At 40.6% G+C, this 27,781-nt stretch overlaps 2 protein-coding genes across 2 annotated transcripts; one reads left to right on the top strand and one right to left on the bottom strand.

Moving 5' to 3' along the window:
* On the top strand, positions 1–27,130 carry LOC100890022 (zinc finger protein 236). Its single transcript, XM_011673787.2, has 8 exons — positions 1–241; positions 16,106–16,467; positions 16,838–16,980; positions 17,449–17,579; positions 18,179–22,728; positions 23,512–23,764; positions 24,530–24,664; positions 25,435–27,130. The coding sequence occupies exons 1-8, from the start codon at positions 190–192 to the stop codon at positions 25,563–25,565; spliced, it is 5,757 nt and encodes a 1,918-aa protein (XP_011672089.1). The 5' UTR covers positions 1–189; the 3' UTR covers positions 25,566–27,130.
* On the bottom strand, positions 4,067–8,657 carry LOC115918227. The gene is made up of 2 exons (XM_030975841.1): positions 4,524–8,657; positions 4,067–4,144 (listed from the first exon to the last, which is right to left on the bottom strand). The coding sequence occupies exon 1, from the start codon at positions 8,636–8,638 to the stop codon at positions 5,090–5,092; it is 3,549 nt and encodes a 1,182-aa protein (XP_030831701.1). The 5' UTR covers positions 8,639–8,657; the 3' UTR covers positions 4,067–4,144; positions 4,524–5,089.
* Positions 27,131–27,781: the final 651 nt, after the last annotated feature.

The following is a 27,781-nucleotide window of genomic DNA, read 5'->3' on the forward strand; positions in this document are numbered from 1 at the left end:
GCATATGGTAAATGGCAGCCAGTTTCGATTCGAGCAAGCGAGGAGCTCGGAGCTAGCTAGCTAACAAACGCAACATCCGGGTTTTCCCTATTGATGACGTCATCAATCTACCGGTTGTTATTTTCCATCATTCAATTTCTAAAGTTCGAGCTTTCAGCTTTGATGTAAGCTTTACCTGAGGAAAAAAGTATGCCTCGTCGACGGTTTGTTCGACTTCGATATCGTGCAGAAGACGTTAGGCGTGAGTTTTAAAACTTTTTAATTCATTTTTTTACGTTGTTACATCTATATTCGTGAGTTTTGTGGAGCTGTGTTGTCTGGTCTCTTCGTCAAGTCTCGTATACACAAACCGCATTGCATAGTCTACATGCAGCAAGTATGTAGTTCCGTGTATAGTGAATGTGCCTAACTAGCCTATAGTGTACTGCACTAGCTGTGTACGTTATCTACGCAACTTTTGCACAATGACTGGCGGAGTGATATGATATTTATCCCATTTACTGGAAGCGAATTTGCGCTCCTTGTTTGAAATAGATGAGAACATATCGAAATATAGAATATAAAGCCTTATTTGGTGTACAAATTTAAAAGTGGTTGGATAATTTTCAGTAGGTTTAAGACTGAACAAAATGATGAACTTTCGCTATCGTTCACGGAAAACTGGCTTTCCGCTTATTGCAGTGACCAGTGTGGCTGTGTTTAGTTTCTCCATTGACGTGATATGACTGTCATTCACACAAAACTGAAAAGCTTTGCGACGCGACGCCGACGGTGTCTAGACGGCCAGAAACGGCCGTTACCCAGGCCCTGGCCACCCTGCCATTCTCTCCGTGTTTGTACCCTAACTCGGCGCGAATCCCTGCACTGCTGAGCTGAAAGTTATGTTGAATGGGTATGGGAATCTGTCTGGACTACAGCATTGTGGCCTATGGCAATGACTGATGTCTGACTCTAAGAATATCTGATGTCTGAAAAAGGAGAAATTTAATCTAGGAGTAGGAGTAGGAGTAGGCCTAGGGGAAAAAGAGAAAATCAGGAAATGAATGGAAGAAAAGAAAGAAAAAAAAAAAGAATGACAAAAAGATAAAAACAAAGAATAACATAGGGTCTAGATCTATAGAGTCTAGATCTAGACCTAGACTATTATGAATAAAGATATGAATTTGAATGGTGATCGGAATGATGATTCTTATAATTATATAACAAAGAAAAACAAAAAGTATCAGTAGATAATACAGTTAAGGATTAAAACAAACAGCATGACATGCAATTCAGCTGTCAAATAGATCTAGACCTAAGTGATAAAAAAGAAATAACCAGAAACAAAGAGAAAAAATGAAGCTTATATTAATATAAGCCTATATAGGCTACCCTGTCATTTACTTAGGTGGTATTGTACTTGTCTTCTAAGTTCTAACTCGAATAAGTTTTAAATTTTGAGGCAGAAAAATTAGAGAAACAAATCATTTTTATGATTGAGCGAAATCTGCATCTAGGTCTAGATCTATATAAAGTTACAAATTTACAAAAAGTGGCCATGCTGTGATGTATATATATCAAGGACAGTGTGCCTGCCCCGATGTATTTACTTAGATGAAGAACAAAAAAACGACGCACACGTTCTCTAGTACTGGCTTGTATAGTCTATGCTTCTTGTAGACGTTTATTCTTGTCAAAAGCCGTAAGAACTGAAAAATGACAAAGTCAAAACATACGAATAATAAGTATAACGGTATTTACATTTGGTATCAATCTTCTAGGAATAAAATGCTTCAGTGTTCAACGATTACTTCAATGATCGTTCAATTAACTACTTGATGTACAAAAATACATGTATAATAAATTGACATTTAACGTGAACAATGTCTAAACTTCCATTTATGTATCTGTACTTGAGGTATTGTTTCTTTGGAATAACTTTCATGCACATTGTATAAATAATACTGTTATTAAGTGACTTCACCAGAATGCTAATTACACCAAGAATAGCAAGTTTGTGGTTTACAATAAGATTAATTTAACACAGCTCAAAATATGAACCACACATCATAATGGGATAAACATATTACAGTGAGGCACTTATATGTAAGCTTACCACTGTGCCTGCTGAGTGCTCCCATAGGAAAGTGAAAAGTATGCCGCAGACCTGCCGCAGACCTGCCGCAGATCTGCCGCAGACCTGCCGCAGACTAAAAGTCTGCGGCAAAGAGTATGCCGAAGTATGCGGCAGAAAGAAATTTTGCTGCAGACTTGCCGCATACCAGTATGCCACAGGAACAGTCTGCGGCAGATCTGCGGCAGGATGAAATTTTGCTGCAGACTTGCCGCATACTAGTATGCCACAGGAACAGTCTGCGGCAGATCTGCGGCAGGATGAAACTTTGCTCCAGACTTGCCGCATACTAGTATGCCACAGGAACAGTCTGCGGCAGATCTGCGGCAGGATGAAATTTTGCTGCAGACTTGCCACATACTAGTATGCCACAGGAACAGTCTGCGGCAGATCTGCGGCAGGATGAAACTTTGCTCCAGACTTGCCGCATACTGGTATGCCACAGGAACAGTCTGCGGCAGATCTGCGTCAGGATGAAATTTTGCTGCAGACTTGCCGCATACTAGTATGCCACAGGAACAGTCTGCGGCAGATCTGCGGCAGGATGAAACTTTGCTCCAGACTTGCCGCATACTAGTATGCCACAGGAACAGTCTGCGGCAGATCTGCGGCAGGATGAAACTTTGCTCCAGACTTGCCGCATACTAGTATGCCACAGGAACAGTCTGCGGCAGATCTGCGGCAGGGCGAAACTTTGCTCCAGACTTGCCGCATACCAGTACGCCACAGGAACAGTCTGCGGCAGGTCTGCCACAGGAAATCCCATTAAAGTCTAATAGGGCCAATTGAAACCAATCATCTCATGCATATTCATTATTACTTTACACGTGTGACAGAAAAATACATTTATCATGATTTGTTAAGCAAATTAAGACAATGCACATCATTTTTGTGATTTCTATTTTCCTTTTGCCATTATTAACCAATAGATTATTTTGTCTGATCATGTTACAATTACATTCACGTTTAAGCAATAGATATATTGATTACTAACCAAGAAACTATGATTACTAACCAAAAAACAATATACATATTTAGTATATATATGTGTACGAGCCTGTGTCACTTTAAATGTTACTCTTGAATACACTTCAAATGATCAATGTGATGAAGTTAATACAATTGAGAATAGAATATACCTAATTGGTAATATCGATATATATTGGTATTACCTAATTGGTAATATCGATATTGCCAATATCGATTATGAAGTATCAATCAGTTTATCACTGGTTCTTCTACATGCATACTTTATTGCCACGCACTGGATATGAAAGAGTATGCGGCAGGTCTGCAGCAGGTCTCTTCATCATACTGAAAGAGTATGCGACAAGTCTGCGGCAGACCTGCCGCAGACAGTCATCTTTTTCACATGCAAATTAGTTTTGCCGCAGACTTGCCGCAGACCTGCCGCAGACTCTTCATCATACTGAAAGAGTATGCGGCAGGTCTGCAGCAAGTCTGCGGCAGGTCTGCCGCAGACTCTTCATCATACTGAAAGAGTATGCGGCAAGTCTGCGGCAGACCTGCCGCAGACTCTTCATCATACTGAAAGAGTATGCGGCAAGTCTGCGGCAGACCTGCCGCAGACTCTTCATCATACTGAAAGAGTATGCGGCAGGTCTGCAGCAAGTCTGCGGCAGGTCTGCCGCAGACTCTTCATCATACTGAAAGAGTATGCGGCAGGTCTGCAGCAAGTCTGCGGCAGGTCTGCCGCAAACTCTTCATCACACTGAAAGAGTATGCGGCAAGTCTGCGGCAAGTCTGCAGCAAGTCTGCGGCAGACCTGCCGCAGACTCTTCATCATACTGAAAGAGTATGCGGCAAGTCTGCGGCAAGTCTGCGGCAAAACTAATTTGCATGTGAAAAAGATGACTGTCTGCGGCAGGTCTGCCGCAGATCTGCGGCAAGTCTGCCGCAGGAGTATGCGGCAGGCTCATTTCTTTCCTATGGGCTGACATCAAAGACAGACCGATTTACTTTCAACTTGATGCACATCTTGTTACAGTTACAGCCTTATACTGTTCCCATCTGCAAATTGAAGGGAATTATACATGTCTGTGTTTATGTCTCAACATCTAGCAATATACATTTATCATTAGTATTATACAGCTTAAATTACATAACTCATCACAGGAAGATGAATGATTTTGAGTAGCACGCAAAGTGCATGTACAATACTCTATAATCGCATTCAACGATGCGCTCTGAATGTGTTATGCGTATATAAGAACACACACAATCATACACACATACACGTGTTCGTTAACAATCAAAGTTCAACAATCAAGGTTCGACAATTAAAGACAACATTTAGCATACAAATACGTTATAATATCAACCTCCAATGAGTTTAGTCTGATCAGAAAACCATTAATTCAAGATTCTTCATACTCTCAATTCTACTCACATCGTTAAACTGATGAAAAGCTCAAGGTTTGATGGCTTCCTTGTCGAGCATTGTTCGTGAATCATCGAACATTTATGTGCACAGTTTGTTTTGGTTTTATGAAGTGCTAGCGCCCCCAAACTATGGAGTGCCGACTGTTACACTCCCACCAAATTACTTACAAATAATTCAACCTGCCATACAATGACAACCTGTGTTGGTAATTTTCAACTACCGGTACTCCATTACACATGAATCTAGTAATTACATGTATTACAAAAAAAACGATGTTGCAACTGTATGTAGCAAAGTAACAACTACAGTATAATGAATACTAGACTTAACTACACTTGCACAACTGAGCAACATAACTGAACAAAGGAGTCACTGTCATGCACCGCAAAGCACATAAGGCGCGCAAGAATGGGGCAGACAGAGCAATGCATCCCGGCAACGACAGACAACTGCTGTCCGAAACCTCCATGACTGAAGCCATGAGCAAAATCAAAGCACAGGGCGAGGCGAGATGAGCGATCACAGGGAGTGCACAATTCACCAACAACTCTGAAGTAGGGTGACTAAAACACTCATTCAGAATCTGAGTCAGAAGTTCTAGGATGTTCCACGAGGAGGACCACTTTCTGCACTGGTCTCCATAACTCTGACCTCTTAGCCCCTTTTTCCAGGTTCCTTGTTCCTACTCGTACCTGGACCTTTCTGACCAAACCGTCATCGCCGGGGGTCACTGCTGTAACTACAGCAAGGGGCCACTTCACACGTGGCACTTCGTTGTCCATCAGCAAGACAACATCTCCAATCCTCAAGTTCCTTCGTGTTTTAGTCCACTTGTTACGCCCTTGCAAGGAAAGAAGGTACTCCTTGCGCCATCGGGACCAGAACTGTTGTGTCAAGAATTGGACTCTTCTCCAAGCTTTCCTCAGGTACATACCTGTCTTAGGAAACTCACCAGGAGGTGGCAACGGCACCAACTTCTTCATAGTGAGAAGATGATTCGGTGTCAAAGGTGCAGCAGTACTGGGGTCGTTCAGATTGGTCATCGTCAAAGGCCGACTATTCACAATAGCCATTGCTTCATAGAAGAAGGTACGCAGAGACGCATCAGTGAGTCTTCCAGGGCATAAGTCAATAGTAGCCCTCAGGACATTCCTTATAGAACGGATCTGCCGTTCCCAAACCCCTCCGGCATGACTTGAATGAGGAGCATTGAAAACAAATTCACACTGCTTGTCTGCAAGATAGGCTTCAACCTTGACAGCATCCATTTCCTTCATGGCTACCTGAAATTCATTCCTAGCTCCCACGAAATTGCTACCTTGGTCGCACCTGATTCGTCGGACTGCTCCTCTGATTGCAATGAAACAACGCAGAGCATTAATGAATGAATCTGTAGACATGTCATCAACCATTTCAATGTGAACGCCTCTAGAACACAGACAAGTGAAGAGCAACCCATATCGCTTCACATCCGAGCGACCTCTTTTAACAACAAATGGACCAAAACAGTCCATGCCCACGAACGTAAAAGGGTAAGAGGGCTCTACCCTATCATCTGGAAGGTTGGCCATCTTTTGCTCTTCCTGGGGTCTGCGTAGGCGTCTGCAAGTTACGCAGTTCTTAATCAACTGCGCTACCAATCTAGATCCCTTCACGATCCAGTATCCATTGGCTCGTATCTCGTTCTGAGTGATGCCTCTACCTTGATGACAGACTTTCTGATGGAAGTGCTGTACGATTGCTCTGGTGATCTGGCTGTTCTTTGGAAGGATGACAGGATGGGGCAGGTCCTTTAGCCTACCTCCAACTCGTAGGGTTCCATCCTCGTCTAAGTATGGATCCAGATCATGGATGCTGCTTGCGTCCTTCACAGTTTTCTTCTGAGTCAAGCACTTCATCTCTTGAGAAAAAGTCTCTCTTTGAACTAGCTGAAGGATGAATACCTTAGCCTTCTCTCTCTCTTGAGCAAGTGAGGCTCGTTCATCACCTTTCCTTGAGGCCATTCTGAGTCGACACAAGACTCTAATCATCAAAGACCAGCTAGAGAGTCTGGCTAGACGTTGTAGCAGGTCTGGCTTGTCAAGATTGAGGTTAGTTGCGAAGATAGCTATCTTCACCTCAGGGTCACCAACATTCAGTTGTGCGGAGGTATCTCTGAACTCAAAGTTACGTTCCCAAAGGAAGTCTGGCCCATTCATCCATTGCTTGGTCTTCAGTAGCTCTGTCGGGCTGAGTCCTCTGGATGCATGGTCAGCCGGATTTTCTTCGGTGGGTACATAGTGCCATTGATCTTGGAGACTTCTATCCCTGATTAGCTGAACTCTATTTGCCACAAATGTATGAAACCTTCGGGCCTCATTGTTGATGTAGCCTATGACTACCTTGGAGTCAGTCCAAAAGAACTCCTCAACCAGTTGAAGCTCCAGCTCGTCTTTCAACATAGAGCTGACCTTTGCTGAGACCACCGCAGCTGTTAACTCTAGTCGTGGTATGGTTACTACCTTGGATGGAGCGACTCTCGCTTTGGCAAAAATCAGAGAGCAATGAACTTCCTCCTTCTCGTTCACGAACCGTACATATGAGCACTGACCATATCCCATGGTGCTGGCATCTGAGAAGTGATGCAGTTGCACCACAACTGGATTACTGAAGCCAGGAGGATGAAGACATCGAGGAATCCTAAGGGACTCTAACTGCGGCAGTTCCTTGAGCCACTGATCCCATGATGGCCGCAAGGCTTCCGGGACTGGATCATCCCATCCGAGTCCCTTTTGACACATTTCCTGAAGGATTTTCTTCCCCTGTAGCACCACGGGGGCCACAAAACCCAGCGGGTCATACAATGAGGCCACAGTTGAGAGAATACCTCTTCTGGACCACGGCTGCTCCTTCAGGGCAATCTTGAAACAAAGATAGTCAGCTGCTAGGTTCCACGAGATTCCCAAAGCTCTCTCCATTGACTCTTCTAAGTTGAGGTCCAAACTAGTGACATCAACAGAGCGCTCTGACTCTGGGATGCTCTCTAGGACAGATTTTGTGTTAGACACAAACTTGTGGAGGCGTATACCCCCTCTCTGGCAAAGTTCCATGGCTTCTCTTGCCAAGTGAATGGCCTCTTCTGAACTTGGTAGACTTGTAATACCATCGTCCACATAGAAATTTCTCGCTAGGAAACGTGAAGCCATGGGGAAGTCATCTTTGTACTCTTTGGCAAGGTGCTTTAGGCCATAGTTCGCACATCCTGGTGAGGATGCAGCACCGAAAAGGTGTACCTTCATACGATAGTCCACTGGCTTGCCCTTTGTGTCTTTGCCCTCCCACCATAGGAAGCGTAGGTAATCCCTATGTTCTTCCGTCACCTGGAATTGATAGAACATCTTCTCAATATCACACATGATGGCCACATCGTGCTGCCTGAATCTGAGCAGTACTCCCACCAAGGCATTGGTGAGGTCAGGGCCTTTCAGGAGGTGATCATTCAAGCATGTACCACGGAATCTTGCTGCGCAGTCAAAAACTACTCTGATTTTCTTCTTTTGAGGATGGTAAACACCATGATGTGGGATGTAGTTCGTCGACCCAGGGGGACTTTCTTCCTGTACCCTCTCTGCATAACCATTCTTGATCATTTCAGTCATGAAAGCCTGGTACTGCTCTTTGTACCTTTCGTCCCTTTCCATCTTCCTTTGTAGATGTTTGAGTCGAACTTCTGCAAGACGTCTGTTATTTGGCATGTCAGGCCTTTTCTTGAAGGGCAGTGGCATTATGAGATGACCGTCTTCATTCTTCGCAATGGTGGTTTCCAAGAGCTTCACAAACTCTATATCCTCTTGGGAGTAGGATATGTCCTTACTGGACCTTTCCGAGAAATCTGCCTCTAGGGCCTTGAGCACATCTTTGGGCGTTATCCCTGGCAGCTCCCGTGTAGCCACTCTGCCACATCGGCTTGAGTCGACGTCACCTTCTTGAGTGTCTGCTGCACCGATGACGCTCCATCCCAAGTCTGTTCGTACAGCATAAGGCTCAGCATCGGTGCCTGTTACAACCTGTCTAGGGACTAAGGCTTTGGGACAGTTATAACCTATTAACAACCCGACTTCACAACCTTGGAGTGCAGACATATCACGAGCGATTTCTTGAAGGTGAGGCCACTTGTCGGCAGTTTCCCTAGTTGGGATATGCTCCCGGTTTGCTGGTATGAACTCTCGAGTGTAGCATTATGAAATCTCCACCTTAGTGGGAGAAGTCATGCCTCTTACTACCAGATTGTTCACTGCATCGCACTGGATGGTGGATGAGGACGTCATCGTTGATAACTGTAGTCTCAAGGGCTGTCGCTTAACGCCTAAGCTCTGAGCTACTTCTTCTAGGACAAAGGAGGCATCACTCTGGGTATCTAAAAGAGCATATGTTAGTACCTCCTTTGTTGGGGACTGCTCTGAAGCAACCCATACTGGCACAATCATTGACGTACTGGTTGTTTTTCCAAAGTGCAGCTTATGGGATGTTGTTGCGGCTTGCTCCGTTTCATCTTGACTTGCCTCAGGACGCCACTCATGGAGGGAGGAGGGATGTCGCTTGCCGCAAACTTCACATTTGTGTCTCTTCGTACAATCCTTGCTGAAGTGCCCTTGCCGAAGACAACCGAAGCAGAAGCCATTCTCCTTTACAAAACCCTTGCGGTCAGTTAAGGATTTGGCCTTGAATTGAGGGCATCCATCCAGGAAATGGTCTGTCGACCGGCACAGGCCGCAGCCTTTGGCAGGTTTCTTGCCTTCAGGTGGGTGCTTGTGGTGCTTCGTCCGTTCCTCTTTGCTTTTCACGGCCAGTGTAGAGCTTTTCCTTGTGGGAAGCTTGTCCTTCCTTGGGCTCGAGGATTCACCGCCTTTTAAGGCCTCCAGTGAAGAGATTGGATTGTTGGCTATCTGTGCCTCCTTGATCATGAATCCCACAAACACCTTAAACTGTGGATACAATCCCCCATTCTGGATGGCATTTGTAACCTGCCTATTCCAGCTGGCAGCAAGCCATTCAGGCAGCTTACCAAGAAGTCGTTGGTTTTCAAGGCAGTCGTTCAATACCTCCAAACCTGGCACGTAGGGCATGGCGTCCATGCAGCTCTTTAGGAAGTCTGCAAACTTTTGAAGTGCCTTCCCGTCTCTTGATGGTACCTTTGGCCAGTTGTGCAGCTTTTCCCGGAAGACCCGTTGGACTTGGAATGGGTGGCCATACCTCTGCCTTAGAGTGTTCCAGGCACCAGCATAGGCATCTTCTGAACTTCCATAGAAGAATCCTTCTATTGCCTCTCTGGCCGGTCCTGTCACGTATTGCTTCAGATAATAAAGCTTTTCTGTAGCCGGTATCCTGTCCCCAATTAGAGTCCTGAAACTTCTCTCGAATTCAATAAATTCGAGGGGATTACCACTGAAGGTATGAGGTACTGGGACTGGAAGCCGATTCCGATACATATTGTCGGCTAGGGCTTGGGCAAAATGCTGACTATCTACCAGTGGCGATGACTGAGGACTGTAGGCAGAAGGTGCTGATGGGCCTTCTGACACAGAAGGCGCTGTTGGGCCTTCTGACAGAGTATCTGCAGAATTGACAGATGAAGGAGGACGAGGTGAGATCTTGTCGCGAGAAAGCTGACCAGGGAGACTAAAGGTGGCATGGACTGGGGTGGCTTCCGGTTGCTGGCTTGTTCCTGCATCTGGGTCCACCTCACTTAAGGACGAGCTGAAGACCGACTTGGCATAGTCTTGCTTTAAGAGCTCTCTTGCGATCTGCTTGCGGTCCTCGGCATCAAAGGGACTTCCCAGTGACCCTAGAACTTCTTCAAGGGCATTTATAATATCTCGGACCATCGCATTTCCTCTATCCATTCTCTCCCTTACTTCTCTTATTGGAGCCTTGTGCTTCCTCAAGCCTTCAAACAATGTTATCAATTCCTTCTCTCCATTTTCTAGCGCTTCGATATGCTTCTTGATCATCGCTTCTTCCTTTTCAGCCTTAATTGCCTTCCTTGCTTCCTTGACGATAGTCTTCAGAGCCCCATAGTGTTTGAAGAACTTCCGTTCCGTCTTCACCGACTCTTCCCCTTGCAGAGCTGCCATCTTTTCTGTAGGTTGTCGCTCTCTTGAGGACTTCCTACTGTGCGACTTTTCCGTCATATTACTTATAAATACAATGGACCTAGGAGAAGCCAATGAAATACAAACCCTACAACCGCTCAACCCGCCTACTAGTCTAAGCGATACTATTCACCTGATACCAGACCATACCCAAGGCATCAGTCAGGAGGCCCCAGACCATGTCACCAGCCGAAGCCGAAACACAATGCTCGCAACCCCACATGCGCACTACTTTATGCACGCAGCAATGCAGGACAGCGACCCCAAAGTAAATTCAGTTGCTCAGCTGTGCACTACAATTTCATATCGATAGGTGCACACCTACTTTACAATTAAAACATTTATAACTTGTTAGTCATGAATTTTAGAATAATCTCTGACAATGGTAGAAATTATGATTTAACCAAAATTTGCTCACAAAAAACAACTTGAACTTTCTCACACAAAAATTATTTAAATTTGCATGTTTAACCAAAAAGTTTATGAATTAGCCTAAACAGCTAATATCAATTCCAAAAAATTAAAAGGAATCCGTAGTTTGAATCGATTAGCAAATATTTAAAGGCTTATTACAAATTTTGCCAATACCGATAAAATTTGTGCTTCTTTCTTATTAAACACAAATTTGTTCACCCTTATCTTATTTTGCACAAATTATTATCCAAATTTGCACACTCAAGGAAATGTAAGGCTCTAGTACAAATTAATTAAAATATACTAAATTTATCAAACTATTCTAATTGCAACAGCAATACCAAATCAACCCCTACTATATTACCATTTCAAAGGATATACGAAGGAGCTGCTTCCACAAAATAAATCAAGTGGAATTTATGGGATAGTTCAATGTTCTTTCAAGGTCAAAGATTATCAATTATAGCTTGACCTCCTTTTCTTGTACGCTCTTGAGCTTGACAGTCCAGCAGCGATGCCATGAGCCTTGAAGAGTGAGCTTGCTGGAGATGTAGCCTTCCACGTCCCGGATGCATGCATCATCTACGTATTGGGTAGAGTGTAGTCGCTAACTTGTGGGTAGAGTACTTACCACCCTGTGGTAGTGTTCTTACTGTGCCTGCCCCGATGTATTTACTTAGATGAAGAACAAAAAAACGACGCACACGTTCTCTAGTACTGGCTTGTATAGTCTATGCTTCTTGTAGACGTTTATTCTTGTCAAAAGCCGTAAGAACTGAAAAATGACAAAGTCAAAACATACGAATAATAAGTATAACGGTATTTACATTTGGTATCAATCTTCTAGGAATAAAATGCTTCAGTGTTCAACGATTACTTCAATGATCGTTCAATTAACTACTTGATGTACAAAAATACATGTATAATAAATTGACATTTAACGTGAACAATGTCTAAACTTCCATTTATGTATCTGTACTTGAGGTATTGTTTCTTTGGAATAACTTTCATGCACATTGTATAAATAATACTGTTATTAAGTGACTTCACCAGAATGCTAATTACACCAAGAATAGCAAGTTTGTGGTTTACAATAAGATTAATTTAACACAGCTCAAAATATGAACCACACATCATAATGGGATAAACATATTACAGTGAGGCACTTATATGTAAGCTTACCACTGTGCCTGCTGAGTGCTGACATCAAAGACAGACCGATTTACTTTCAACTTGATGCACATCTTGTTACAGTTACAGCCTTATACTGTTCCCATCTGCAAATTGAAGGGAATTATACATGTCTGTGTTTATGTCTCAACATCTAGCAATATACATTTATCATTAGTATTATACAGCTTAAATTACATAACTCATCACAGGAAGATGAATGATTTTGAGTAGCACGCAAAGTGCATGTACAATACTCTATAATCGCATTCAACGATGCGCTCTGAATGTGTTATGCGTATATAAGAACACACACAATCATACACACATACACGTGTTCGTTAACAATCAAAGTTCAACAATCAAGGTTCGACAATTAAAGACAACATTTAGCATACAAATACGTTATAATATCAACCTCCAATGAGTTTAGTCTGATCAGAAAACCATTAATTCAAGATTCTTCATACTCTCAATTCTACTCACATCGTTAAACTGATGAAAAGCTCAAGGTTTGATGGCTTCCTTGTCGAGCATTGTTCGTGAATCATCGAACATTTATGTGCACAGTTTGTTTTGGTTTTATGAAGTGCTAGCGCCCCCAAACTATGGAGTGCCGACTGTTACAGACAGGTCCTTCCCCATTTGCCCTGTACAGGAAATTTAATTTCTCTTTTCCTGGCCGCTGATGAATGTAAAGTAAACTGAAATTTATTTAAACAAATTCTTCAAATACAGGGGGAACATGTGTTGAAAGTTGAAATATGCATGCAAAGGACTATTGGCATATCTATGATAAAATATATTCTCTAGAGAAATGAAAAATTGCATTTTTTTAGTACAGAGCTTTAATGATTGGAAAATAAAACCTAGCTTACAAAATATGTCACAGGCTAGCTCACAGCAAATAGCCAATTTGTGTTTACGATTGGTTACGATTTCACAAATTCATAATTATGTACCTTCTTACTAATTTCTGTCAGATTTTGCTCAAACATTCTCGGATCTATTTCTTTCATTTTTTTGCTTGTATTATAGAACCAACTACATGTATATATCAGGATAATTGACTTCCCATTATAACATAATGAAAAGGAAAGATAAACTTAAAAGAAGAAAGGGAAAGGAATTAAAAGAAAGAAAAGATGATATGGAAGGATGAGTTGATTGAAAGGGGAAAGATTTCAAAAAAGATGATACAAGAAAGTAAGAATTACTGTGCGAAAGTCAGTGATCTTTGCTTCCAATTAGGTAAAATTGCTAAGTAGGCCTAAGCTGTGCAAAGGCGGAGACTGCATTGTGCCACAAGTGGCATTGAAAGGAATTAAGCTTTGAATGCTGTCATGTGTAAACCATGTTTTCAATTGGTCTTTTGGTCAATTGATTCATGTTCCTGATTTTGGCTTAAAAAATGTATCTGAATTTTAAAACTTTTAAAACATTTAAAACTTTTAAGGTAACGCAAAGTTTTGGGAAATTTTGGAAATTGGAAGGATACGGCAGTAATTCTTTAAAATTTTGATATATTTGGATGCCCATGTGGATGTAAAAATCTGATATGCTTCCAATAAAATCTCTGTGTATATAATAAGATGTACCCCAATTTTTTGGGCCAGAATTTTTTTTTTTTAACATTATTTTTTACCTAGTATAAGACGTACCCCCGACTTTTGTTTTTTTTTCGGCGCCATACCAAAACTTTGTATTACCTTTAAACAAGAATAACATTTTTGTTGTTGGTAGATCACTGAATACTACCAAATGAGTAAAACGCCAAAGCAGAAGAATTAAAGGGGTATAACCTTGTTAGTCATAAGGACCGCTATTCATAACGTATAACTTCCTATATACATGATCGCAAAGGACCGATACGCAAAGGGGGTCACTTTTCATAAAGGCAAATGTATGTAAGGACCGTTAATAGTCCGTTATTCATAAGAACTGCTATTCATAATATGAAATCAGGGTCGCTATTATTCATAAACATGAAGAAGGGAATAGCTACCCTCTTCTCATATTATAGCGAACATCTTCTTCGATTATGAATAGCGTCCTTATGAAGAATAATCCTTTTCTCAAATTATGAATAGCGGTCCTTATGAATAGCTGTCCTTATGAAAGGTGGTCCTTATGAATATAGTGAGTGGACCTCAAATTAAACCTAGGGTCTGTCATTGGAAAAATTTGAAATGGGAATCAGGCTTTCGACTTTAGCATGCTTTGCCTGTATGAAGTCTGATGAAACCTAGTACACTAATAAAACCCACAACAATTTTTATTTGTAACCCCCCCCCCCCTTTTTTTTTAATTTTTTAAATTTTTAAAGCATGTTTGCCATGGTCAGAGACATTAAAAAGTTTCAGGAAACAAGAGAAGGAAATGAATTTTTTGTTGTTGATGACTGCTAGCTTAATTACTAAGACAAATTAGCAAATTGGTTTGATAAAATTGTTTGATTTTTCCTACAAAAATTAGCTGCCTAAATGGGATGCCTTTGGTGCCAGAAAGTTATCGCCTTTGGTATCTCTGATTTACTCTCATATAAGGTCGATAGTTGATTCTTGTGTTTTCATTGGTTCATCCAGACTTTCTGGAAATGAGGAGGAGGGCATTCTATGTTATTTGGTATTTGATAGTTTTCCTACACATAAAAATACTATAGTATGGTGGCAATGGGCAACACAAGTTTCTGTGTAAAATAGTAGGTCCTACTACTATAAGAGAATCCTTATGACCGATATTAACAATGCACAAAACTTTAAACTGCGCATAATTGTGTGCAGTGATTTTTGTCCCCTTCATTTTTAAGAGAAATGTCAAGAAATCAATTGAAATCAATTAACTTTTTGGGGGGTAAAAAAATAAGGAATTTTCCAACCCTTTAGGCCTATGAAGCCATTAGCAATTGTTTGATTTTGAATTTCTCATAAATTTATTGAGGTCATTGCAATCTCACGAATTATTATTAAGGCTTGCCTGAACGACATGTTGTCTCTAATCCATCACCTTGAAAACCCGGGTAGTTGCAGTATTAACCCTTAAAAGGCCGGGGTATTTGAGGGTCTTAGTACGGCCGAGGATGGGGCCCCCCCCCCCCCCCATTAAGATCTCGGCCGGGAAGCGGCCGATCTCCGTGAACATTTGCACGCATGTCAAGTGAAGTGTATAGAATAATTTGATAATTTCAATTTTTTCAAAATTCACTTATTTACATATTTATGGTAATCTATACAAATAAGGTTATAAAATCACATTTTTACCCATAAATCATATATTATTCATATTTAAGCATTCTTTTTCACTACATATCTTCATTAAACCATTTGGAATAAAAATATGACAAACAAATTTAGAAGAGCCAGCTTATTCCTTATGTTATCTCTTGTTTTATAATTTCTTATGTATTTCATTGTTTTTTTTAACTTATGTATTTTATTGTTTTTGTTGTTTTATTTCATTTCTTACTACAATTCAACTATTTTGACTCCCAAGACAACCACCTAAACTTTAAACAAGACCCAATAACCAATTTTTAGGAAAAATGACATTTCCATAGTTTTGTACACAAATCGCAAAAATGAGCGATTTTCGGGCTGACATGCAAAGACAAAAGGTCACGTGACCTTGTAACTGTAGGTCCGATTTTCAAAAAAAAATTTTTTGAAGATGCGCAAGACTCGAAAGAAAAAAGTCAGTGAGCGGCGGGGCGCCATCAATACTGTATGCGTTCCGAGCAATCAGAAAAATCGCGGAGGCCCCCCCCCCCCCCCCCCCGGCATTGTTAGGGTTAAGTCTATGGAATGCAGGTATTTAATAGCTAAAGAGTTTTGTAATTTAAACAAATAAATATTTCTCTATTGTTACTGATGCTAGTCAATGCTGAAGAAGAGGCGTCCACCCCAGCTGTGGCTGCACCTCCTAAAAGCCCTGGAAATGGACCCTACACGTGCGAGGTGGTCCAATGTGCTAAGGAGTATGGTCGCTGGAAGGATCTCAAGCGCCACCAACGTAGTCATCAGTTTGACAAGCTGCACAGATGTGACCAATGTGATCAATCCTTTAATGTGGAATACAACCTCAACCTGCACAAGGCCACTCATGATGTGGAGAACCTGGTGTGCCCTGAGTGCAAGAAGAAGTTCAGTCGTGTGGCCAGTCTCAAGTCACATATCATGCTTCATGCCAAGGAGGAAGTGCTTATCTGTCCAGAGTGTGGGGATGAGTTTGGTCTCCAGGTAACAGACCACTCTTTTATCATTGAAATTCACAATTTTTAAAAACATTTGTTATTGTCTTTATTCTTGTCTTGAGCCTATACATACGCATCCTGGTATTGATTGGCAATTTGGCATACATCTCATCTCATTGAATTGAACTGAATTTATTCACCACTTTCATAAAAACATACAAAGACAAAGAATAGAATAATTTCTTGCAAACATAGATAAACCAATAAAATGGAAAATACACTAAAGGAAATTACGAAGTGGTTGGATCATCATCATTCACTGCATAGGTTATTTAGAAATTGCCTGATGTGGGCTTGCAAGGCTTGCTAAAGATGGTTTCGTTTCTTTTCCTCTTCTTACCTTTGAACTTGAACAGAGATCTCTGAATGAGCATCTACAGGAGCATGCTGCTGAAGCCACTGAACCCAAGGAACACACATGCAAGATCTGCACAGAGAAGTTCCCCATGCATTATATGCTCAAAGAACACATGAGACAGAAGCACAAACCCAGATTTAGGTAAATTGACTATGCATGTATATGAATATGGTGTTAAAGATTACAGAGACTGCAGGCATTTGAGATGTTGATTGAAAAGCTTACTTTTTGGAATTGAAATCTTTGAAATCTTTGAAATTTGAATTGATAGCCTTATCCTATATACCGGTACTTATTTGTGTATAAGCCTCATGATTCTCTCTATTTTTCAAAATGTTAATTTTATTCATTGATTCCTATTTGTCCTGCAAATGATAATATACAATTACAAGTTACAAAACAAAAAGAACTACTTAAAGTTGGGGCCTTATGATCATTTGTAATGAAAATTTGTATAGCCTAAAACTAAAATTTCATACTATTTTATAATTATCATTATAGTAGTGTATAAAAAGAAAGGTGAAGCATAGCTTTGGAAAGTTGTTACCTCCACAAAGAAGCAGATAATTAGTTTTACCATAAATTTTTTTTTTCCATTATGGAAACCAGATCTGCAGTCATGAACACAAAGTTTGTGCGACGCAACCTGGACAGATCACGATTTCATCATGGCTGTAGCTTCTGTGGCAAGTCCTTTTCTAAACCAAGTCAGCTTGAGCGACATGTTCGTATTCATACAGGTGAGATTCATTCTGATGTGAAAGCCATCACTCAGTAATATTGATGCAAATTCTGTTAGTACCACTAAGCATATGATATTTATCTCTGCAGCATAGAGCAGTTGTAGTTAGTAATTAAGTCAGTGTTATATGGATTGCCCAATTATATTCATTTATGTAATAGGATGTGAGGGCAAGATGTGCGTTATAAACCGGTAGCTTAGATAAACCAGGATCTAAATAATCTGAAGTGCAAGATCATTAGGAAGCTTCTGATATGTTACACATCTCAATTGTTTTACTGATATTTTGTATGATGAATGCATCTACCAAAGTGCCTCCTGATGTTTTGAGTTGATAGTGACACCTGTCATCATTTTAACAAGATACAAGCCAATGAAGTGTGGACTTTAAACTTGGCATTATTTGATCTAGCACATTACAGTAGATGAAATAAGTCTGTAATGGGGAGATACACGAAGGGAGGGCCACTTATTATCAAGATACATGCAACTGAAGCATAGTGGCTCGAGAATCGTGTTCGTCTAGGATTTTGGGGAAAATGTGCTGTTGTCTTTAACCTTTTTTTAATCATTTTTCATATTATTTCAAAACTTTAGGTGAAAAGCCATACAAGTGTCCCCATTGTGACAAGGCTTTCAACCAAAATGGAGCTCTTCATGTACACTTGACAAAGCACACCGGAACCAAACCACATTCCTGTGAATTCTGTGGTCAGAAGTTTGCTCAGCGTGGAAACCTGAGGGCACACATTGTAAGAGTCCATGAAATCAACAGCGAGTTGGAACAGAGGTTTGAGTGTCCACAGTGTTGCTGTAACTTTCGTAAAATGAGCAGCTTGAATGCACACATCAGTCGATTCCACAACAGCGAGGAGGCTTCCAGTCCATTGCTGTCACTCAAGGCAGCACTTTCAGCTATCCAGGAAGGAGCAGATTGGTTAGATAGTACTGTGGATACTCCAGCATTAGCTGGTGCCCTGGAGCAACTGATCAATATGCTGGAAGAGAATGCAGGTGAAGGGGATCCATTGGATAGGATCCAGGAGATCATGTCTGGTAATACTATCAATACTGATATCTTGCAGCAGGCACTTGATAATAGTGGTGTAACAAACAATGTGGTCGAAGGACAGACTGAAACTCCTGCTCCTGCTGCGCCTGTCGCTCCTGTGGCTCCAGATGCTCCAGATCCTGCTCCTGAAATACCTACTGCTTCCACCACAGCACCAACAGTATCAACAGAGACCACTGTAGCTCCTGCTAACAACCAGCTCAACCAATTGTTTTCCTTTGTTGCAGAGATTCTTCAGAGGAGAGTCATGGTGAAGAGAAGTGCACCTACAGGATCACGGGTCCATACCTGTAATTACTGTGCTAAAACATTCAAGAAGCCTAGTGACCTTGTCCGACATGTTCGCATTCACACTAATGAGAAGCCGTACAGCTGTACACAGTGTGATAAGACATTCACGGTCAAGAGTACCCTCATGAGTCACATGAAGACGCATGCAGGGGTTAAGGAATACAAGTGCAATGTTTGTGCTAAGTTGTTTGCAACACATGGGAGTCTGAAAATCCACCTCAGATTGCACACAGGAGCTAAGCCATTTGAATGCCAACACTGCGAAAGGAAGTTCAGGACGACTGGACAACGCAAAGTACACATGCTGTGCCACTTCAAGGAAAATACTGAAAAGAAAACTAGATCAGCCCAGGCCCGTGCAAAGAAACTCCCAGATCTAGACCTTCCGGACATACCACTTCAAGAACCGATACTAATAACAGACACTGGTTTGATACAGCAGCCTCCTAGGAACAGTAATATGTACCATAATTATCTATCGGATGGGCTGCAGCCGAACAACACAACAGATAGACCTTATCAATGTACATACTGTCAAAAGTGCTTCAAGAAGTCTAGCCATCTGAAGCAACATGTGCGGTCACATACAGGAGAGAGGCCTTACCAATGTATGACATGTATGAGATCATTCATATCATCAGGAGTCTTAAAAGCTCATGAGAGAACACATGTTGGTGTCAAATCCTATAAATGTCTTATTTGTGATTGTCTGTTCACCACCAATGGAAGCTTGAAACGTCATATGTCGACTCACACAGATGTACGCCCATTCATGTGCCCATATTGCCAAAAGACATTCAAGACATCTGTCAATTGTAAGAAACACATGAAGATGCATAAGCGAGAACTAGCTCTTCAGGCCAAACAGCAGGAGAATATAGAGCAGGATCCCAACCATGTGCAGGAGATTCAGTCTATTGCAGAGCAAGCAAGTAACCTAGCTGAGCATTTGGCAATAGAGCAAGCATCAAACTCCATTCTAGCTTTGGCACAGGGTCAACTTACTGTTGGTCAAGATGGACTCCATGGAGCAAATGCTCTTAATGAAACAAGTCTTGCTTCTCAGGCTTTAGCACAGCAGAGCCTTGCCCAGAGTAACTTGCTATCTGAGGGATTGACTCCTGAAGCACTTGCTCAGGCTGGTCTAACACAGAACTATGTTAATGCTTTCACTCAGCAAACATTAGAAAGCCTTGCCAATAGTCAAGGCGACATCACTGCTGAAAATCAGATCAGTCTTCAGACACAACAAATTCAACAACAGTTGGAGGCAATTACAGGTCAGTCCGCCTCCTTGTTTTCTCACGCAGTGAATATCCAGCCTGTTCAAGAAGAACTGCCACCACCACCTCCACAAGAAACCAACCGTTTGCCCACCACTAACACATCCTCTGTGTTTGCTACTAACGAGGGAGAAAAGAAAACATATTCTTGTCATTTTTGTGAAAAGACTTTTAAGAAATCCAGTCATCTGAAGCAACACATCCGTTCACATACAGGAGAAAAACCTTGTAAATGCATGCAATGTGGTAGGTCTTTTGTTTCAGCCAGTACGCTGAGAAACCATATGAGAACTCATTCAGGTATCAAGAGCTTCAAATGCAACCTTTGCAACACTTCATTCACAACGAATGGCTCCCTTGTAAGACACATGAATATCCACACTGACCAGCGCCCTCACACATGCCAGCAGTGTGGAGAAGCATTCCGTAAACAACTGGACCTGAAGAGACACTTGAAAGACCATGCAACAGAGAGTGATGATGGGGAGCAACTTGAAGATGGTAAACGCCCAAGGAATGTGATCAGATTTAATGAGGAAGAGGCCCAGCAAATTGCCAAGAAACCCCTTGCCAGAAATGCAACAACATCTGAGCGAATACTTGTCCAAATGGTAAATGATAAGAACCGTGTGAGTGAGGTCTTAACCCAGGAAGATGTTCTCAAAAGTCGGCCAAACTTTCCTAATAGATGCATTCATTGTTCCAAGTCTTTCAAGAAACCTTGTGACCTTGTTCGACATGTAAGAACTCATACTGGTGAGAAGCCATTTAAATGTACAGAATGTGAACGTACATTTGCTGTAAAGTCAACACTAGTATGTCATGTAAGAACTCATAAAGGTGGAAAGCAGGAGGTTTGCCACATCTGTAAAACAACATTTGCAACAGTTGGGAGCTTGAAGGTTCATATGAGGTTACATACAGGTGCTAAGCCTTTTAAATGTTCGCACTGTGATGAGCAATTCAGGACTTCAGGTTCACGTAAACAACACACGGAAAATCACTTCAAGCCAGCTACAGCAAGAAAGCGTAAGGCTGCTGAGAAAGTCACCACAAATAAGGAGAATTCTATTGCACAGCAGGTTATAGTTGAGACGGCGCATGCAGAAGTTGGACAACAAGGATCCCAAGATCTCCAAGTTTCTCAAGTGCAAGTTGCTAGTGATCAGCCTGTGTTGCAAGCAATCCAGGCACACCAACTTAATGTGGGTAACCAGCCCCAGACCATAACCATGAACAGTGCAGAAAATGGGGCTGAAAATGCAGCAGCGGTTCTGAATGGATTGGAGCTGCAGCTAACTGGAACCAATTTGGGCCCGAACCTGCATATTCAAGGCTTGGATGCAAATAACATTACTGTTCAGATTGATCCAACCCTCCTTCAGCAAATTCAGCAGCTGCAGCAACATAATGCCATCACATTGCAGACTGGAGAACTGAATTTAGGGCAAGCAAGTTTGCAACTATCCCAGCCGGATCTTTCAACTCTAATTGGTGGCCAGGAAGTCAATCTGGCTCATCACATACATGGTAATATTGACCCTCAGACTGGACTCCTTGTGCAGATGGAACCCTCTACTCTTCAGCAGCAGGTTCCACAGATGATTAGGATTGATACTGGTGTTGGGAATCAACAGCAAACCATCCAAGTTCAAACATCATCTGCTCCAAGCTCTAACCATAACCAAGCACAAGTCGTGGTTCAAAATTCAGGTATTCAGAACATTATCCCATCCCTCCAGAACCAATCCTTTATCCCCAGCACCTCTGGAATGACAACACAAGTGGTTGCTCCTCCAAACTCAGTGGCTCCATTCCTGCAGGGTTCTGATGTTCAGATGACAATACACGATACTCTGGCTCAGAATGTCTCTCATGGTGAGGCTCTCATGACCAATAAGATGTACACTATCCATACAACGGACAGAGGTACGCACTTGGTTCAGACAGATACAACCCCTTCACAGGCAGACACTTCCAACCTTGGACAATCATTCCAGCTCTCATTGTCAGGAGATCAGCTGTCACTACAACCTAATATCCTCCTCCAGCAACCAAACATCCAGAACCCTGTAGAGTATACTCCATCATCTAGCATTGCTCATTCCCAAGAACAAATCACCATATCAACAAATGGGGCACTTGGTGATTCAGAATCATCGGGAACAGTCACTGTCAATGTTGTTGATTTCGCCAATCTAGCATCGCATGAAAATGTGCAAACAACTGCATCAAGTTCAGCTGCTGTTCCTTTGCAAGAAGAGGAAGAGAGTGGTGAAGAGGATGAGGACGATGATGATGTAGATGATGAAGATGAAGAGGAATTGGAAGAGGAAAGCGAAGATGAGCTTCAGTATGTGACCGAAGGAGGAAATCTTCCTAGTACTGGGCCAATGATTGCAGGGCATCATGTGATGAGGGAAAAGCCAGCCATGTCTGCCAAAGATGCAGCAGCAGCCATAGGATCCATCTATCCCTGCACGGTTGATGGTTGCAATGAGGCAAGTCTATAATCATATGTCATTTCTTAATGCTTGCTCACATATGCCGCTGTTTTCTGTGAGTTGTTTTAAAGCCTACTATGCCTCAAATCTTTTAACGCAGATATAATGTATAAGTGAGTACATGTAGGACATTTGTTGCCACTTTTATCATCTTCTCTTATCTGTTGTTTAGTTCATAAAAAACATGCAGCATATGTGAATGAGCCGTAAGTTGATATAAATACCACCCATTAAGCTCTTTGTATTGTGTGGATAGCATGTGACTAAGAGCCAGAGAACCTTAACGTATAAACTGATCACAAATTATCAAAAAGGAAATAAAATTAAATGTGCATGTGATTGATTCGTCTTTCATTGCCTTTGATTGTGCAAGTAGAGATGCATAGGAATTTTTTTGTGTGCATACAGTTGACATTCATTTACCCGTGAAGAAATGGCAGCTAGTGGCTTACTGTGGCATATCTGAACAAGTCTTTATAGTGTACACTTGTATACATGTAGGTAGTAGGATGTCAATAATATCTGTAAATTGGTTAAATATGTTATTTTGTATTAAGCGCTATATAAATCCGGATAATTATCATTATTATTCCCCCCCCCCCCCCCCAAAAAAAAAAAAAAAAAAAAAAAAAATTTAAAAGATTGTGTTCTTGTATTTTACTGGCAATTAGATTTTATTTTCATTTCTGTTTTCAGAATCCTTGAAAATTGATCATTGAGAGTTAGTATTTATTGATAGATATAATTATGAATGTTTATTTTCACTCATTGTACAACCAGCTCTTCACTAAGATGCAGCAGCTCAGCCAGCACCAACAGCAGAAGCACAAATCTTTAAGACCTCATAGCTGTAAAGTCTGCAGCAAGTCCTTCAAACGTCCAGGTCACCTGAGAGATCACATGACCACCCATGATTCAGAGCAGAAAAAGAAGAAGGCAGAGAAGAAGCTGTCTGGAAGTCATTCTTGTCAGCAATGTGGAAAGTCATTTGGCAAGCCTAGTCAATTGGAGAGGCATCTAAGAACTCATACAGGTTTGTGCAAGTTGTTCATCACCTTTTCAGAAATGTTGAAGTAGAAATTATTGTCTCTTTAGGACCTTTCCATTCTGATATATTTTAATGCAGATTCAAGCAAATGAAAATCTTTTCGGAGTACAACGGCTCTTTAATTATATCACAGTGTTTTCAAATCATTCGGTTCAATAAATTCTTCATTCATTCTTTAGGTTAAAAAAAAATGCAAAAATTAAAATATATACAAAGCATTTCAATGTAAAATACTAAATATCTTAAATGAGTTTGTATAAAATAACATTAATAGGGACCATTATTAAAAGCCTTTTGAGGCTTGACATGTTGATGGTCTCAATAATTGGCAAGTTGTAACATTAATATTTCAGCAGAAGAGGAACAATGAGGTAAATCATTTTTTTGGGGGTATTCAATTTGAAAATAAAATAATAAACAACTAATAACAAAAATATTAAGTTATTGATAAGAAGATAACAGGTACTGAAAATTTATTTTAAATGAATTTGTTGTGAGAGATATGGTGACTGTAAGGTGTTTGGAAGAGCTCTTAGACATCTCTTATTGAGTGCTGATTCTATTTTGTGATGCCCTTTGGTACTCTTCTGGTTCCCTTAAGGCATCTAAATTGGTTTGCCCAATTATGAATGCCTCAGGATAACTCACTTAATTTGAGATGAGGTTCTGTATTTATTATTAAAACTCACAGTATATCAATTAAAAGTGTTATCATATCTGTCATTTCTTTGTGTTGATTGTTTTGTTCAGGTGAGAAACCCTATTCTTGTCCTGAATGCCACAAGGCCTTCAGCCAGAAGAATTCACTTCAGATCCACATGAATGTCCACACGAGAGAACGCCCTCACAAGTGCCCCTATTGTGAACAGTCCTTCGCCCAGAAAGGTAGGTACCCTCAACAATCTAGTGAACCCCCTCCCCTCCCCTCCCCTTCCTTATTCAGACTTTGTTAATGTTGCATCAATTCCAAATGGAAAGTGCTTTGAAAATCCTGTTTTAAAGAGCATGAGGGTAAATATTATACAGCGCGTCCAAGAAAAAACGAAAGCGTAACTTATCGATGTTTTATCATAACTTAACCACAATAATAATTAATAAATGACACATATTTGTAAAGCTTAGATCGTCCTCTTTTATTTGATGCAACTCATATGATGCATATTTCACGCATTAGTGATTAAAAACAATTTCAAGAAAGGGTACCAAAGAGTCATTTGGCAAACGGTATCTGAAACTTAAAGAGAAAATCACATTTCCAGAAAGTTCATTTTCGGCCCTTTCATATGACACTTCAATCAGGAAAAATGAGCCAGGAATAACAAAGTTCTGTTTGTTTATGTAATGCTTGTATTTCCATAATTTTAGTAAACAAATTCGTTTTCACTGGCTGCCTACCATAGCAACAAACAACAAACTCTGTTTCATTGACAATCAGCCATGCATGAAGGCTTTTTTCTTCTTTGTTGTTAGGGCAGACAGCCAATGGAATGGATTTGTTTAATAAAAATTATGGAAATGCAAGCATTACTTTAATTACTCTAGAGCATTACTCTATAAGTGAAATCTGCTTTTCTGTAATGTAATTGATGTCCTGATGATTTGTCATGGATAGATCCTAATTTTCTGTTCTACTGTTTTGCCTATCTCTCTTGTAGGTAATCTAAAGACCCACCTGGTAAGAGCACACAAGCTTTCAGCTGATGATGTGAATCAAACCAGCGATGCTGTCACTGGGACAACCACTACACAAGAGGATCTTGACATAGAAAGACTCTTCTCAGCATAGTACATCTAGTATGTCATAGACTCTTGTCATAGACCCATGATCCTGTAATAACAAGACCAGGAATGCTGTCACTGGGACAACCATGCAAGAGGATCTAGACATTGGAAGACTTTTCTCAGCATAGTACATCTAGTATGTCGTAGACTCCAGTCATAGCCCCCTGATCCTGTTATAACAGACCAGGAGCAATGTCAGTGGGACAACCAGACCAGAGGATTTAGATGCAGAAAGAATCTTCTCAGCATAGATCTACCCATGTAATACTCAAAAGGATTAAAAAATTTAAAGGATTCAAAACGTGAGAAGGATAGCTACTCAAGAGGATTCAGACATTGAACACGTTTATGGAGTCTGTCCAAGACCCATTACAAGGTGAACAAAGATTTGATCATGGCCAGGGCTTTGCTTTTTTTTTAATTCTCATTTTGCTTCATCTTTTTGTCTTTTTGCTCAACTCCAGAAGATTATCTTTGCAGTCGATTATGGGCATCTTAACTGATATTAGGTATATTTATTGTTGATAAAGTCTTTTCTCAGTTTTCCATACCTGATATCGCTAGAGGCACAAACAGAGGGTAGTGTTGTTGTGAACATGGGCAGTATTCTGATAAACATGTTATGCACCACTTCAACTTAAGACATTATGGTTGGAGTAGGTATTTGCAGCTAGGTCATAAATGTTTGTCAGGGACATTAACAGAAATTCATTGTAAAACATGTTAAGGACCATAACATTTGCGTTGATGGCAGCATACAAGGTCAGAAATGTATATTAGAGCTATATACAGATCATTATTCTGCACTAATTATCTTTTTACTGAACATGTTTTCAGAATACTGCTGCAGGATCGAGGCATGGCAAACTGATTTTCCTAAGGCTTGTTCACCTTTAATTAAGCAGTCCAATACGAATTAACTATGAGCAATAAGGATAAACAGGAGATACAGTACCAGTATTCAAAATGGCTTCATATAAAGTGATATCTAGGTGCTCTATTTCATGCAGTTTAAGATATCAAAACTGAAATATACATTATAATCATGAACACTGACATATGGCGATAGTAGTTATATATGCAATGAATGGTATGGGATATGGGAATTTAATAAATGCATATAAATGCATATAAATGGCTGCATTAAAACAAATACAATTCAGCATGTCCTAAAATTCAATTTCACTTATTTCCCTAGATAGTATACAGTTAAACAACATATTTTGCCTGTAGGATATGACTGACTGAAGACTCTTTCTTTGGTTACTTTGTAATGCCTAAATAAAACGAATATTTACTTGTAAGTGAATCCTTGCCACTCCAGAGTTCACAAGCATTGTGTCGTTATAAATTATTATGATCAAGTCATCTTGATAGAGATCCATGTGTGTGCATGTCTGTGAAATATATTGGGCACAAATTATCACATGGAAAGAGATATTTGAACATATAATGTCTGAAACATTTGTATTTTATATGATACTCTTTTATATTTACATTTCTATGTGATGAATTGACTGCTACACCAGCATTCGGTATCAAAATTAAAATCTTTTTCTTGACAAATTATATTAACTTTGTATTTCATGTCTTTATTTCATGACAATGTGATGCCTAACTAAAGTAATAAAATCAATCATTTCCTTATATTTGTGTTACTGGTAAATGCCAGCTGGCACTAAGAAAAAGAAAAGAAGTGTTTTTTAATGTCCTAGCCTATATTAGGGTTCATAATTTTGCAGATTAATAATGTACATTTCTTCTTCTTCATGTTTGCATGTGTTAATCAAAAGCATTCAGATTTAGGTCTACATTAACTTGGGTTGTGTGTAGTGGAATAGAAGATATATAGAAAATAAGAACTTGGAATAAATGGATTTAAAAAGGAGAGGAAGATACACAAGGAGAGCAAGAGATGCAATGCTAAAGAGCAGGAGAGAACAAGATAGAGCAGAGAGAGAGAGAGAGAGAGAGAGAGGGGGGGGGGGGGGGGGGAGAAAAAAGGGGAACATACCAGCCCTCTTCAAGGCTCATAAGTTCTGAAGAAAAAAATTCTCCTTGGTTTGTAAGAAATGTTTTAGAATGTTGTTTGCAAGAGTGCAACAGTGTTTATGCACAGCAGGAGGCCACAAAAACATTTTCTTATTATTTGCGCCCAAACAAACATACAATCGTGCCTTCCATCAGACAAGTTAATATTCCTCTGGCCAGGCACACAAT

Source organism: Strongylocentrotus purpuratus, unplaced genomic scaffold, assembly GCF_000002235.5.
Source record: "Strongylocentrotus purpuratus isolate Spur 01 unplaced genomic scaffold, Spur_5.0 spur5_scaffold_8, whole genome shotgun sequence".
Classification (NCBI taxonomy): Eukaryota; Metazoa; Echinodermata; class Echinoidea; order Camarodonta; family Strongylocentrotidae; genus Strongylocentrotus; species Strongylocentrotus purpuratus.